This window comes from Leucoraja erinacea, chromosome 8 (genome assembly GCF_028641065.1).
Source record: "Leucoraja erinacea ecotype New England chromosome 8, Leri_hhj_1, whole genome shotgun sequence".
Taxonomy (NCBI): domain Eukaryota; kingdom Metazoa; phylum Chordata; class Chondrichthyes; order Rajiformes; family Rajidae; genus Leucoraja; species Leucoraja erinaceus.
This window is the reverse complement of record NC_073384.1, coordinates 20,917,832-20,933,174: the sequence shown is the minus strand read 5'-3', so window position 1 is coordinate 20,933,174 and position 15,343 is coordinate 20,917,832. Positions and strand designations below refer to the sequence as shown.

General features: G+C 43.4%; 1 protein-coding gene across 17 annotated transcripts in view; it reads left to right on the top strand.

Annotated features, from left to right (window-relative positions):
• adgrg6 (adhesion G protein-coupled receptor G6) overlaps nucleotides 1–15,343 on the top strand; it is a 165,760-nt gene that overhangs the window by 64,495 nt on the left and 85,922 nt on the right. For 14 of the 17 annotated variants that reach the window (XM_055639158.1, XM_055639156.1, XM_055639155.1 and 11 more), the window contains 4 exons: nucleotides 1,726–1,826; nucleotides 8,560–8,904; nucleotides 10,256–10,879; nucleotides 13,353–13,418. In XM_055639158.1, the coding sequence (XP_055495133.1) occupies nucleotides 1,727–1,826; nucleotides 8,560–8,904; nucleotides 10,256–10,879; nucleotides 13,353–13,418 (1,135 nt within the window). In that variant the 5' untranslated portion in view covers nucleotide 1,726. The remainder of the gene's footprint in view (nucleotides 1–1,725; nucleotides 1,827–8,559; nucleotides 8,905–10,255; nucleotides 10,880–13,352; nucleotides 13,419–15,343) is intronic. The other 3 variants (XM_055639165.1, XM_055639164.1, XM_055639160.1) reach the window with 2 other exon arrangements.

Sequence of the window (15,343 nt, the reverse complement as noted above, 5' to 3'; positions counted from 1 at the left end):
AGGCAGCCGCAACCAGGGGAGTCCCTCAATGGGTATAGGCTATGCAGGAGTACACCTAAGAGGCAAATCAGGAGGCCAAAATAGGGACAAGAGGTAGCTTTGGCAGGTAAGGTAATGGAGAATCCAAAGACATTCTACGAGTATTTTAAGGTGAAAAGTATGACTCGGGAGTGAATATGGCACTTTAAAGATCATCCTGGTCATCTGTGTGTGGACATTATTAACAATCTGGTTATCTGCGCCAATTGTCGCCGCACGGAGGGACCCCAAGCAGCCCAGACCCTCCCCGCCCCAAGCAGCCCCGCCCCAAGCAGCCCAGCGTCGGAGACCCATCGCAGCCCAGCCCAGGGTCGGAGACCCAGCCCAGCTTGGAGTCAGAGATGTTGCCAAACGGAAAGCGGGGACTCTGATCCCGGTGGAGGAGAACGACCAGCGACCAGCGACCAGAGACCAGCGCCCACTGTGAGTCCCCATCACACTGCTAATTCCAACCACTACCCTCTGGTCCCCCTCGCTGGCACCTCCCCCCTCCCCTGTGATGCCCCCTCTCCCCCATGGCTCTTCCCCTGTATTTTTCACCGAGCTCACCGGCGCCATCACACCCCCCTACCCACAACCTCCCTCCCCCACACCACCCTCTCACCCCCTCCTGCACCTCCCCGTCCACACACACCCCTCTTCCCCTCCTACCCCCCCCCCCCCCCCCCCCCCCCCCCCCCCCCCACACACCCCACTTCCCTCCCCTCCCACACATGAAAAAGAGGGGGAGGGAGTTCTCGGGGATGAGGGTAAATGAGCCGTGTCTGTGCTGTTAGGGGCTAATGCTGAGTGGTGGACTATTGTGTTGGGGGAACGGGTGAGTGGTGGAATATTGTGTTGGGGAATGGGCTGCGTTGGGGGACCAGGCCTCCCGTGTGACTGGGACCCAACGGGTCCCACTTATTCTAGTATGACATTAAAAGAGACATAGATAGGGTAGACAGTCAGAACATTTTTCTCAAGGTGGGAACAGCAAAGATTGGAGGGCATAGCCTTATAGCCAGAAGCGAACATTTGAAGGATATGTATTTTTTACACAATGATTGGTAGGTGCCTGGAATGAGTGTTTGCAGATGTAATAATAGAGGCATTTAAGATGCTTTCAGATTTGCACAAAGTTATGCAGGAAATGGAGGGATATGGATCACATGCAGGCAGAGATCAGTTTAACTTAGCAATACGTCCCTACACATTAGGGTCAATTTTACAGAGACCAGTGAAACCCACATGTTTTTGGGATATAGGAGGAAACTGGAGCACCCAGAGGAAACCTACGCAGTCACAGTGAGAACATGCAAACTCTGCGCAGACAGAGCCCGAGTCAGGATCGAACCCGGGTCTCTGGCATCATGATGAAGCAGCATTACCGCTGCAGTACTACCCGCTGCACCACTGTGACACTGTCTTGCATGAATGATTGCAGTTCAACAATAACCAAATAATTCCAAATCTTGGGATGGATTTTCTTTGGAGTTTCTAACATTGTTTTCTGACATTTCAAAGAGAACTTATTTTGAAGTTGGCAATGTTTGCGACTTGTTGACTGAGCTGCATATTTATGCACAGATTTAGTGGGTGAGGTGGAATATTTGGCTGTATATGTGTCAACTTGCCTTGGAATGGGAACAAATAATTCTGCTAACAAATTATTTCTCTGTGCCCCTTGTGCTCAATTGCCTGCTGTAGGATGTCCCATAAAGCCAGGCTGAGGTGTGTCTATCGAGGAGGGAGCTACTGGAGATCTCTATGCTGTCTGGCAGTTTTTACCAGCTGTCTCTGTCCCACAGGTAAGCATCGCTACTTCATGCAAATTATCACAGTTACAATTTTTACATGAATATTACAACAACAACAAAAAATAATACTCATATTCTTTGGTTTCTGTTTTTGAAAAATATTTTGTTTCTGTTAAAACCAATAGCCTAAAACATGTGGTTGGTAATCTAACTGTGATCGTTTGCAGTGTTTTGTTGAAATTCCACTGTCCATTCCATTCATTAAGCTGCTTATATTAAGCATAGATCCAATCACACAATGATTAGCTTCGATGAACCTTCTAGCCTTCTCACAATGATTATTCTTTTGATCAACATTGCTACCTTTCCTCTTTACCCTCTCTCTACCTCATCTCGAACATGGAATATTAAGCAGCCAATTCAGCATTTGTTCAAAAATATCTGTGATAGCATACTTCTGTGTATCTATCTATCTCTGTGTTTGCTCAACCTATCTGCCTCATTCACGAAACTACTTGCATTTACATATGTGGCATGAAGCAGAACTGGACTTTTTTCGTCTAAGTTCCAGCATTTGTTTCTCGGTCTTCCAATTTTCTTCCTCCCATTTCTTGCTCTTCTCCCTTCGAATTCTCACACAGCATGGACGCTCTGACCCATGTCAGAATTGATTTGTGAGAATGTTGCCAGGACTCGAGGGATAGACTAGGAGGAAGAGGTTACTTCGAGCATAAGAGAGAAAACGGTGAACTTATAGAGGTGTTTAAAATCTTGGGGACAGCGAAAGAGTGAATGCATGTATTTTTTCCTGGGTTGGGGAATCAAGAGTCAGAGGGTTTTGGGTTAAGATGTGAGGTGAAAGATTTAATAGCAACCTAGGAAGCAATTTCCTTTACACAGAGGGTTATGTATATATATATATATATGTAACCTGTTGCCAGAATAAGTGGTTGATGCATGCATGAAGCAGAAGGTGCAATGATGACATTTAAAAGACATTTGGACATGTACATGGATAGGGACATGGGTCAAACGTGTGTAAGTGGGATGAGCGAGGATGGACACCTTGGTTGGCATGGACTACTTGGGCCAAAGACCCTGCTTTCAGGTACATGACTCTATGGTTCTCTGATCTTGTGCCAACCATCAAGCACCCATTTGGACTAATCCTAAACTATCCAATCAACTTCCCTTAGATTCTACCACTTACCTACACTTACTGGGATAAATCTACAGTAACCCATTAACCTCACAATCCACACACATTTGGGATCTGGGATGAAGCCAAAGCACCCAAAGGAAACCAATGTTGTCCCAGTGAGAACATGCAAACTTCACACAGGCTGCACTGGAAATCAGGATTGAACACAGGTTTTATCGACTATGGAAGTTGGGACATTTTGTTACAGTTGTACAAGACATTGGTGAAACCACATTTGGAATACTCTTTAAGAAATAACTGCAGATGCAGGAACAATTGAAGGTAGACAAAAAGTGCTGGAGAAACTCAGTGGGTGAGGCAGCATCAATGGAGAGAAGGAATAGGCGACATTTCGGGTCGAGACCCTTCTTCAGACTGACGTCAGGGTGGGGGAGGGCGGGAAAAATAAAGGAAGAGGCGGAGACAGTAGGCTTTGTGAGGGAGCTGGGAAGGGGGAGAGGAGGGAGCGCAAATTGGAGGAACAGCACTTTGTATTTTGCTTGGGTAGTTTACACCCCAATGGTATGAACATTGACTTCTCTAATTTTAGATAGCCCTTGTTTTCTCCCTTCCTCCCCACCCCCTTCCCAGCTCTCCCAGAAAGCCTACTGTCTCCGCCTCTTCCTTTCTTCCCCCCTCAGTCCGAAGAAGGGTCTCGACCCAAAACGTAGCCTATTCCTTCTCTCCATAGATGCTGCCTCACCTGCTGAGTTTCTCCAGCATTTTTTGTCTACTTTGGAAAACTGTGTTCAGTTTTGGTCACCCTGCAATAGGAAGGATGTCTAAAACTGGAAAGAGTGCAGAGAATGTATATGCGGATGTTGCCAGTACTCAATGGATTGGGCTATAGAGAAAGGTTGGGCAGACTTAAACTTTATTCCTTGGCATGTAGGAGGCTAGAGGGGATCTTGTAGAGGTGTATAAAATCATGATGGGGATGGATAGGCTGGATGCACTGAGTTTTTTTTCCAGTGTAGGGAAATCAAGGAGCCAGATGACATAGGTTTAAGGTGAGAGGAAAAAGATACGATAGAAATCTGATAGACAAATTTTGCACACATAGGGTGGTGGATATATGGAACAAACTACCAGATGAAGTAGTTAAGGTAAGTACCATAGCAGCATTTAAAAGAGATTTGGACAGGTAGATAGATAGGACATTTTTGGAGCGTTATTGGAGAAATGTAGGCAAATGGGATGAGCTTAGATTGGGCATCTTGGTCGGCATGAGTGAGTTGCGCCAAAGGCACAATTTCTACATTGTATGACTGTGATGAGGCGAAACTCCTTCACACAAAGGGTTGTGCATTTTTGGAGCTATTTTACCCGGTGGAGGAGCAGTTATTAAGCCTCTTTGGTATTGAGGTCCATAGAATTGTTGTGCATCAAGATTTCGGAATGGTGGTGTGAAGGTGAAAGACCAGTCCTAATCACATATTGAATGGTGGAACTGTCTTGAAAGTCTGAATGATTCACTCATGCTTTTAAATCTTACACAAATTTGTAGGCAACATGAACACAGGGTGACTGTGCCACTGAAAGAATTTAAATGGATTACAGATGGGTTAACACTTATGTAAACGGTTGGGCAGCGGAATTTCAAAGAAACACTGCATTAACATCATTTACTGTTACCAACAACAACAGATTGTAAATTAAGGCATTGGTCGAAATCGTTGTAGTATTGTCACCATTCACAATATGCTTTGATTTTGTGTAATTTTGTTTTGAGCTAGTAATTTTCCAGTTGTTTTCTCAATTGCTACCAGTTTATTCCACTGCTTTTGTTCTTGGCAACCATGCTTTAAATAAAATGACTAATCAGCAACTAACATATGTGCATATTTCAAAATGTCTGGGCTCTCTGAGATGGAAATCTGGTGGTATTTGCAGCTCTTGCGCACATTTTATATAACTTCTGCTGTGCCGTGACAGGTATTTCTTGGCCTCTTCTTCTAACTGTTTGAAAGGTGCTGGGCATTTGCTAATATATCATCGACTCGTGTAGACAGGGATCGTATCCAGGCTCCCCTGGTTTGGTGGTGGTTAATCATTTGTGGAGGAATGATTTTGCCAAATTCACTGCATAGACCCACATTGATGGAGAAGAACTGTCCCTCGGTATGGATCAGAACTATCAGCACTGAATAGGAGTGAGGGAAAGGAGTAACAGTGACTCCCACCTAATTGAGATATGCTGATTCTGAACCACATTGTGTAATGTCCTAATCAACAATGTATACAAAGTACCATCAATAATCTATTTGTTCCAATGGTGGATCTAGAACTGTGCATATTAACAAGAGTGAGCTATTAGTGCTACAAACCAACTAGTATTTATAAGGCATCTTCAATGTAGGAAAATATCTCCAGTGTAATTTGAGGACACTACAGTCAGACGCAGAATGGATTCTGAGGTGAAGCAAAATAATGGCGTAAATAAAACAGATAATGCTGGAAATTCACTGTAGGTTAGGCAACATCTGAGGAGAGGATGAAGACATGGTTTCAGATTTATGAACTTGTATGGAACAGGTTGGTCCAAAACACTTGTTAGGAACATTTTGTTTTGAGGTGGGAAGGAGATAGTTTGGAATAGGTGTAAATGTAGGAAATTCCGAGCTCAAGGGCAGCTTGAGAGAGGTGCAACAGAGGCCGCAAATGGTGCCAAAAGCATTTAATTCTCGTATCGATTGTCATAAATGTTGGCATTATTAGAAAGATTCATATTGAGAAATAATGAAATTGGTGGTGGATATTATGAAAGATCTGGATGTTAATACTGGTGGTTTGACAGTGGCATTGTTGTTAAATGCTGTAAATATTGTGAAATATGTTTTAGACAATGCAAGATTGTGTTGATAATTTATCTGTGGTAAATGGCGTTTAGTGCTATTTGCAAAGATGGTTAATGGTATTGATGTGAGATTTGTTAAGAGATAAATATAATAAATAGATAATTAAATGGTGTTATGTATCATGGTGAATTATTCATCATATTATAAGATAGACTATTGCACGGTGTTCTGTTGTTAAGGTAGGATAGGATTGTGTGGGTTGGTTCAAGAACCTGATAGTTGTTGGAAAATAGCCTTTCCTTAATTTGGTGATGTTTGACTTCAGGCTTCTGTACTTCCAGTCTGATGGGAGCAGGGAGCAGAGGCAGGGCTCACTGGTGGGGATACTTTGATAATCATATACATGTCCTAAGGTATTCAATTTGGTCCAGAATTTTGCAATGTTATGAGGTTAGATCAGGAGAAGCTGGAATTGTTCTGCTTGGAACAAAGAAGATTGAGAAAAGATTTGGTGGAGGCTTAGGCAGTGTAAATACTGTAGAAGAAAGTTGTTCCCATTTGTGGCTGATTCATGAACCATTGAACACAGATTCAAAGACTTGGTCAAAGGGATACAAGACAAGATGTGAGGCAGAACCATCTTAAGATGAGACACTTGACAATCTTGAACATTGTCTATAGAGATTGTGGGATCATGCAGAGCTATCAGAAGGAAAGTTGATATGCATATAGGAGTGATCAAGCTTCAGGGCTATGAGTGGGTTTCAACTGAATAGGTTGCTGTAGCAAGGCCAGCAGTGATTCAATGGCTGAATGGTCTTCTTTGGATAGAGTGCAGAAGAGGTTTACTAGATGCTAATATATATAAATAAAGAACTGCAGATGCTGGTTTATACCAAAGAGAGGCACAGAGTACTTGAGTAACTCAACGGGTCATGCAGCATCACTGGATAAAAAGGATGGGTGATGTATTGGGTCGGGACCCTTCTTCAGACTGAAGAAGATCCCGACCCAAAACGTCATCCATCCTATTTCTCCAGAGATGCTGCCTGATCCGCTGAGTTATTCCAGCACTTAGTGTCCATCTTGACCAGATGCTGCCCAGATTAGATTGTTTTAAATAGACAAGTTCTAATGAGGACATGGAAGAGATACTGAAGAGTAAAGGGATGGGCTTGAGACCAGAACTAGACTTTACAGTAGTCAAATAAATATTAATCAGCAGTTAATTACTATGTCAATTGGTTTGCTTTTATCACCAACTAAGCAAAAATTATACAAATCCTGCAAAAACCTGTATTGTCGGATTGACTTGTGCAGTTCTGGCTTTCTCTCTGTGATGCTTCTTCCATTGTCTTACTACTGCTTCCTCACCATCCCATCTAACCTGGTCGCAGCATTGGAGCGTTCTCCTGCTACAGCAACTGGACATAAACTCAATTGTTACCTTATCTAGCAGGGAGTACAAACTCTTATGCTTAATAGTAGCCATGTGGACCTGAAGTTCAAGGCCAGTAGTTGGGGAATTAATGAACGCCTCTATTGACCACAAGCCAGCCTTCAAATGCTGGAAGATGTTACTGAATGGGAAGCATATGCCCCTTAACCTTGGTACTCACTGTAGAGTAGATACCCCAAAGTAATGTAAAAAGCCCCATCCAAGCACATCCTGTCCCAACACATTCCTGCCTGGGCAATACCTAGAAGATTTCTACAATTGACATCCCTTTGGTAAAATGTGTAATCTTTCAGAAAGACCACTGGATTTGGATATTGAAGATTGAAGATTCAGTCGGGGGTCTGTGGTGAGTGCAGATAAATGGCCTAAATGCCAGCAGAATTCAGTCATGATCATGTTGAATGGTAGCGCAGGCTTGAAGAGTTTCATGCCCAACTCCTGCTGGTATCTCCTTCCATCCCAAAGAGTAGTGAAATCTGTAAATCTCACCCCCACTAATCTGTTGGGACTAGGTTGGGGAAAGGGCAAATAATGTCAAAACTGAGAGCGGTAGATATTAGATATGGTTAACAAGTTTAATGGAAGCTAGATTGGGAAAATACAACTTGGGCATATCAAATGACTGAAAGGCTTCATCCTGCCCAAAGCTGATGGTCATTCCCCTGTCTAGGGAGTGATGATTGCCTCATTCAGTCCTTGCTGGAATTAAAGGCTTGTAATGTGCAGCATCAGTCAACGCCAGTTTAGTTTAGTTTAGTTTAGAGATACAACATGGAAACAGGCCCTTTGGCCCACCAAGTCTGTGCAGACTAGTGATACTCGCACACTAACAATATCCTAAACACAATAGGGACAATTTACAATTATACCAAGCCAGTTAACCTACATACCTGTACGTCATTGGAGTGTGGGAGGAAACGGGAGCATTCAGAGAAAACCCACACAGGTCTCAGGGAGATCATACAAACTGCGTACAGATAGGACCCGTAGTCAGGCTCTCTGGCGCTGTAAGGCAGCAAATCTACCGCTGCGCCACCATGCCGCCCAAGGAAATTATGAACATTTTGGGCACTGGGATATCTTAGGTGCAGCCCTGTGGTCCAGATTGTAGCTGCTTATGTTCCAATACTGCGCTGTATGTGACTTGACTTCAAAACAATTTCCACCCGAGACAAGACTGACTGCATGCCTGGGCTGAAGCTTGGCAACTCTTCCGCCTTCTCATCTTGCTGGGACTCTGTCCAATGTATGTCACAAAGAGTTTTCTAAGATCAAGTTAACCAGTATAAATGCAATGTTCCATTTTCTTTTCTTTTTGAAATTCAGCAGTTTTGTGCTGCTCAAGTTGCACAGAAACTCTAACTGGTCTCTCGGGCCAGTTCACATCCCCATGTTACCCCGCGGACTATAGCCCTAATTTAGCCTGTAAGTGGACCATCCTGGCCCCTCCTGGATTTATCATACAGCTGACTTTTCACGACTTCGAGTTAGAGGAAGCCCAAGGATGCCAATATGACTTTGTGTCAATACAAAATGGGGCTGAAAAAAATACATTTTGCGGTGTCACAGCTAAGGGTCACACATTGAACTCTGCCATGAATGAAATGGTTGTCAAATTCAAGACTGACTTTAGCATCCAAACAAAAGGATTCAGAGCTTCCTACAAACAAGGTATGTGATAATGTGCACGGCTTGCTGAACGATACTGTTGCTTTCTAAAATATTTCCATCATAACTTCAAAGAAAAAATGCAGACACAAGGAACTCTAGACGCTGGTTTATAAAAAAGACACAAAGTGCTGGAGTAACTCAGAGGATCAGGCAGCATGGAGAACATGAATAGGCGACATTTTGGGCCCTTCTTTGGACTCGAAAAAAAGATCTCGACCCGAAACCTCACCAATCCATGTTCTCCAGAGATGCTGCCTGATCTGAAATGTCACCAATACATGTTCTCCAGAGATGCTGCCTGACCCCTGTTGAGTTACTCCAGGAGTGGGTGTCTTGCAAAGAAAGAAAATTTGGATGCTGTACTGTAAGCTCGGGATGACCTAAAGAACTTCATAACCGATAGAAGTATTTGTGAAGTGTGACTGTAGTTTTGGAGAGACAACTGTCTGCCTATTTTCCAAGACTAACATCTGACAATCATCGATACAATAATGAACAGATAATCGGTTTTAGTGTAACTTGTAATCCCCTCCTAGGTTTTCTATATATATATAAACCGCCTGAATGCTACAATTATGTTCTAGGATGAAATTCTCTCCGTTACATCCATTATGTTATGTATATAAATTGCTTGAACTCTTTAATCATATTCCAGCCTTCATTTTCTCCCAGGTATCCATCATTAAATATATAAAGAACCTCAAAAACCTTTGTTTTGATTCCACCCGAACACTCACTCACAAATGTATATTACTCTGTAATTTATCGCATGCCATTCAAACTCTGCAATTAGATTCTCACCTGTAATTCACTCCCAAATGTCCGTCTTCTAAAGGTACAGTAGAAATGACGGGTGGGAATGGGGACATTTTTATTTGCTTTCTCGTCCCAACCATTCCCACCACACCCGAGCCCCAACAATTGGGAGCCGAGCTGAGATGGGGGCGTTGAATAGACTCATTCTCTCGCTGAGTCCGTGAGACCGGCTGGCGGCCACCCTTCCCGCTCCTCCTCACTCTCCCATCACAGATATCTCCGTGACCCTCTCCCCCACACTGTTACCATTCATTACAAACAGTTCTCAGGAGCGGAACCCTATCGTAAGCCGTGGTAGATGGAATGCTAAATTCCGACGCAGGAATTGGATTTTGTCCATAAGGAAACAGCAGGACAACGAGGGGAGAGTGTATTGGGGCAGTAATAATTGTCACTGTCATTTCAGAGACAGTACAGGCATCTTCGGCCAAATGGCCTCCTACTCGCAATGATAGCTGCTCCCCTTCCTTATCTCCTACACCTCTGTGAAACTAACATATCTTATTTTCTCTTCTCCTCTTGGATGAATGTGAAGTGGCAGTCTCGCTGCGGAATCAAAAGGTGGTGTTGGACAATCCATCTCAACGACAGGTTGTTTCAGTTTCCCCCTCGGTCCCCATCCCAGACCTGGAACAATTCACAGTATGCCTGGAGGCCAAGTCAACTACTGTGAAGAAGAACTGGGTCCTCTTGTCATATGTGGATAGCAACAACTTGCCGCTCATTGCCATCAGGAGCCAGGGAAATGATATCCTCCTGGTAATCTCCAACGTGGAGTGTGACGTGAGTCAACTCTGGAAGGATCATTTCTCTGGCAAGGCATTCACCGCCATTTGGCAGCAGTTGTGTGTCACATGGGATAGTGCCTCAGGCGATATCATCACTCAGACTCAAAACAAATATCAGGTCAATCCCTGCTCAGCCTCCAGAGGGAAAAGTGTTGCAGCCCAGGGTTCCCTCACACTTGCACCAGAACAAAGGGAATCCAGCAAATCCTTCACCGGCGAGCTCTACAACTTCCGTCTCTGGGACTTCAACATGACTGGGCAGATGCTCGTCAACCTATCCTGCGATGAAGTGGGCAACGTGGTGGATTGGGAAAACTCGTTCTGGGACATCCCTGTCTCCATGTTGGAAGCGGACAGTGATCTGAGCTGTGGTGAGTGTGATGCTCTGTTGGATAAGGTTGCTTGCTCCTGTGCCTGCTTCTTCTCCTTATGTCGTTAGTTATTTCAGATGTCTTGTACATGGTAGGCATTAATTTCCTATATGTGTACAGGAGAGGCCCTTGTTGCAGGGTAGCAAGGTGACAAAGAAATCCTGGGAATAGAGGGTTGTTCTATCAAGCAAGGCTAGACCTTTAGTTTGTTTTCCTCGGAATTTAGAAGATTGAGCACTGGCATTGAAAAATATCAGATCCTAAGAGAACCTGACAGGTTAGATGGTGCGATATTTCTACTATTCGGTTACATACAGGCAAAATAAAGGTCTGGGTATTTAAAACTGAGATGCTTGGAAATTTCCTCTCTCAGAGGCTGGTGAATCTTTGGAATTCTATGCCCCTGAGGAAGATGAAGGCCAAACAATTAAATATATTTAAATCGGAGATGAATGTTTAAAATTTGAGAAATTGAGGGTTTTGGACAATTGACATAGAAGAGTTGAAGTCTGCTTAGATCAGCCATGATCATATTGAATGGAAGGGCAGGCTTGAGAGGTTGAATGGTCTACTCCTGTTCCAATTTTCGTGTGTTCTTGTTCGATATGCTGGTTCCCATTTGTTCACAGAGATACAGAAACGTTATCTGAAAATAGAATGATTAGGAATAACTGCAAGTTTAAGGCTATTGTATTGTTAACAGCTTTGTTTATCTGCTTTGTCTTCTTACCTGAGCTCAAAAATCTTTGGGTATTTATTGCAAGAAGTAATGGGTAGGCTGAGTTTGTTTCTGGTGTGGAAGGGGCTGAGAGGAGCATAACATTATGAGGGACATTAATTGGGTAATAGCAGGGAATCCTTTCCCCCTAATGCAGGCATAAGAAATCCAAGGGCATGTTGAAGGTGAGCAGTGGGAGTACTTCAAGGGGATCTGAGGAATAATGTTTTCACCTTTAGAATAGTTGGAATTTGGGACACACTGGAGATGTGCGTTTTCACACTTCTATACACTTGCCCAATGGGAGAGGGGAGGAGAGAGTGTCCAGGGTGTGACTCTTTCTTGATTATGCTGCTGGCCTTGCCAAGGCAGCGTGAGGTATAAACGGGGTCAATGGAAGGGAGGTTGGCTTGTGTGATAGTCTGGGCTGCGTCCACAATTCACTGCAATTGTGGCCTTCCCTACACCGTGATTCAATTTCTATGCAAAATCTACTGCATGTCATTGTCGCTACTGCCTGCTGCCTTGCTACAACATCAGTGAGGATCAATAGGTCGAGTGTAACACCAGCTGCTCAAGAGGGTGACGAGAATGGAACAAAACTGAAAAGGAAATGTAAAACATTACCAAGAGTCGTGGATAAGCAAGATAGATATCAGTCAGAAAATAAACAAAACCGATGTCTGGAAAAATCCGGATTTGGGTGGAGGTCCAGTGGCACGAAGAGAATGTGATGTGGCTCTGCAAAGTAATGCTATTCAGCATCTGACTCAGCCCACACTTCCTCAGCCCTGGCTTCAATACTTTCTGCATTAGTCACTTCATTATCTTTCAAGTCAAGGCAAGTGTTTATTGTCATATGCACAAGTACAGTGAGGTACAGCCACTATGAAAAACATTGCTTCAAACAGCATGGCTGGTACATCGATTCAAACACACAAAAACATAAATTGTGTGCGAATTACATAAATTGTACAAGATCGTGAAAAGGAAAAAAAAGTTAAGAAAAACAAGACACCCGAGCCAGAGCAAAAATAATTAGAAAATAAGTCCATGGTAGTGCAAGAGGTGGGCCAGTGTTCCATTGCTGAGGTAAGATTAGGGTTATGGAGATTGGTTCAAGAACCTGATGTTTGTAGGAAAGTAGCTATCCTTAATCCTGGTGATATGGGACTTCACGCTTCTGTAACTCCTCATAGCAAGAGGAGAGCATGACATGCATGGTGGGGTTCCTTGATGATAGACTCTCCCTGGTCTGACCCATAACTGACTCCAGACCTATCATGACATGATATGTTAGAAGGACATAGAGATGTACAACACTGAAATAGGTCATTCGGCCCATCATACCAATGAACTTTTTTCCTCGTGTACAAGCCTAACCTGCCAGGATATACAAAAGCACCCACGTACACATGCACACATATATATGTCTACACTTATGTGCATAAATGTGCGCACATGTGCATAGGCATGTATGCACATACATATAAACAGATTCATAAATTTGCTTGAATTTGCAAGGATTCAAACCAATGTACATGAGTACATACATAAGAACTCATGTGCACACGTGGGCACACAAATTGACACATATGTTATGCATTGCACACATGCATGCCCTCCTGCCCCCCCCTCCCACACATACACACACACACATAGACATGCACAGATGTGCCTGCACAGACTATGAACGGCCTGATAGCCCTACATTGCTGCCTATTTAACTAATGTGTTTTTGTTATTTACTTCCAGCCTCTGCATTTCCCACCAATCCGACTGTCCGACCTACCTGTTCGTCGTTGGGATCAGGATGTCAAGGTAGGGCCAAGGATAGCGCAAATGTGACCAGAATGGTCAGTTTTAAAGTAATAATTAACTTTTAACGGGATCAATCTGTGACCGGTCCCTATTATTTTATCGGAGTAATTAACCTTCGCTGACCAAGTTTCTAATTTAAATTGCCTTAAGAAATATTGTTCACTTCTGTCCGGTTTCAAGCAACCCGTTTTGGATGGAGGTGAGGAAAATGAGTCAAGAAGCTTCTAATTTGTTGCCTTTTTCAGATTGCAGTGTCATTAAGAAAGGGAACAACCCGTCTGTGCTATTTTAAAGATCGTTTCTATGATTCAGCCAGTTTCCTGGCTCTCGGAGTGTGATATTTTGCATAGCCAATTCCCTGAGTGGTTCGGAGAGGAGCAAGAGCGAGATTCAGTCAGACAGATTTATCTGCATAATGGCGAATGTGCCTTGGTTCATAATCAATGATTTACGATCTTCTCAAATAATGCCAAAACTTGTCTCGCAAAGGTTGACTCAGTTACTTCAGTGTGCATAATGTTGACATTATTTTCCATGTTTCATTCATGCCTAATGTTAGTTACCGAGTTTGTCTTATATCGACAGGATGTTGGAACTTCCAGACATACTAACTAGCCTCTCGCCCAAGGGAAAGGAAATAAAAAAGTACACATATCTTTTTTTTAATTGGACCTTGGTTTCTTCAAAGCGAGTATTCCACATCGGAAATAAGACATAGGATGAGAATCCGTAACAAAAGCTGGATTAAAGTATCATCATGTATAACAAAGAGGCCAGTTGGCCCATCTTGCATCTGCCGGTTTTCTGAATGATTTCCACAGCTGTTTTATCATAGCCCTGAAAGTGCACACTTCTCTTACTCAATGACAAGGGATTGCAGTGTTTTTATGGCTGGGAAAATAATCCAGAGGTTGGGTTAATTATTGGGAGAGGTGAGTGAAAATCCACCATGGATGAATTTAAATTTGGTTAGTTTAGTTGAATCAGGCCAAATTATAGACAGTAGACAATAGGTGCATGAGTAGGACATTCGGACCTTCGTGCGAGCACCGCCATTCAATGTGATCATGGCTGATCATCCACAATCAGTACCCCGTTCCTGCCTTCTCCCCATATCCCCTGACTCCGCTATCTTTAAGAGCCCTATCAAGCTCTCTCGAAAGTATCCAGAGAACCTGCCTCCACCGCCCACTGAGGCAGAGAATGGCACAGACTCACAACTCTCTGTGTGAAAAAGTGTTTCCTCATCTCCGTTCTAAATGCCTTACCCCTTATTCTTAAACTGCGCCCCCTGGTTCTGGACTCGCCCAACATCGGTAACATGTTCCTGCCTCTAGCATGTCCAAACCCTTAATAATCTTATACATTTTAATTAGATCGCCTCTTATCCCTCTAAATTCCAGGGTATACAAGCCCAGCCGCTTCATTCTCTCAGCATATGACAATTCCGCCATCCTGGGAATTAACCTTGTGAACCTACGCTGCACTCCCTCAATAGTAAGAATGTCTTTCCTCAAATTAGGGGACCAAAACTGCACACAATACTCCAGGTGTGATCTCACTAGGGTCCTGTACAACTGCAAGATACAAGATACATTTAATTGTCTCTTTGCTGCCAAAAGAACCTCTTTGCTCCTATACTCCTCCTCGTGTTATGAAGGCCAACATGCCATTTGGTTCCTTCACTGCCTGCTGTACCTGCATGCTTACTTTCATTGATTGATGAACAAGGACCCCAAGATCCCGTTGTACTTCCCCTTTTCCCAACTTGACAGCATTTACATAATAATCTGCCTTCCTGTTTTTGCTACCAAAGTGGATAACCTCACATTTATCCACATTAAACTGCATCTGCCATGCATCTGCCCACTCACCCAACCTGTCCAAGTCACTCTGCATTCTCATAGCATCCTCCTCACAATTCA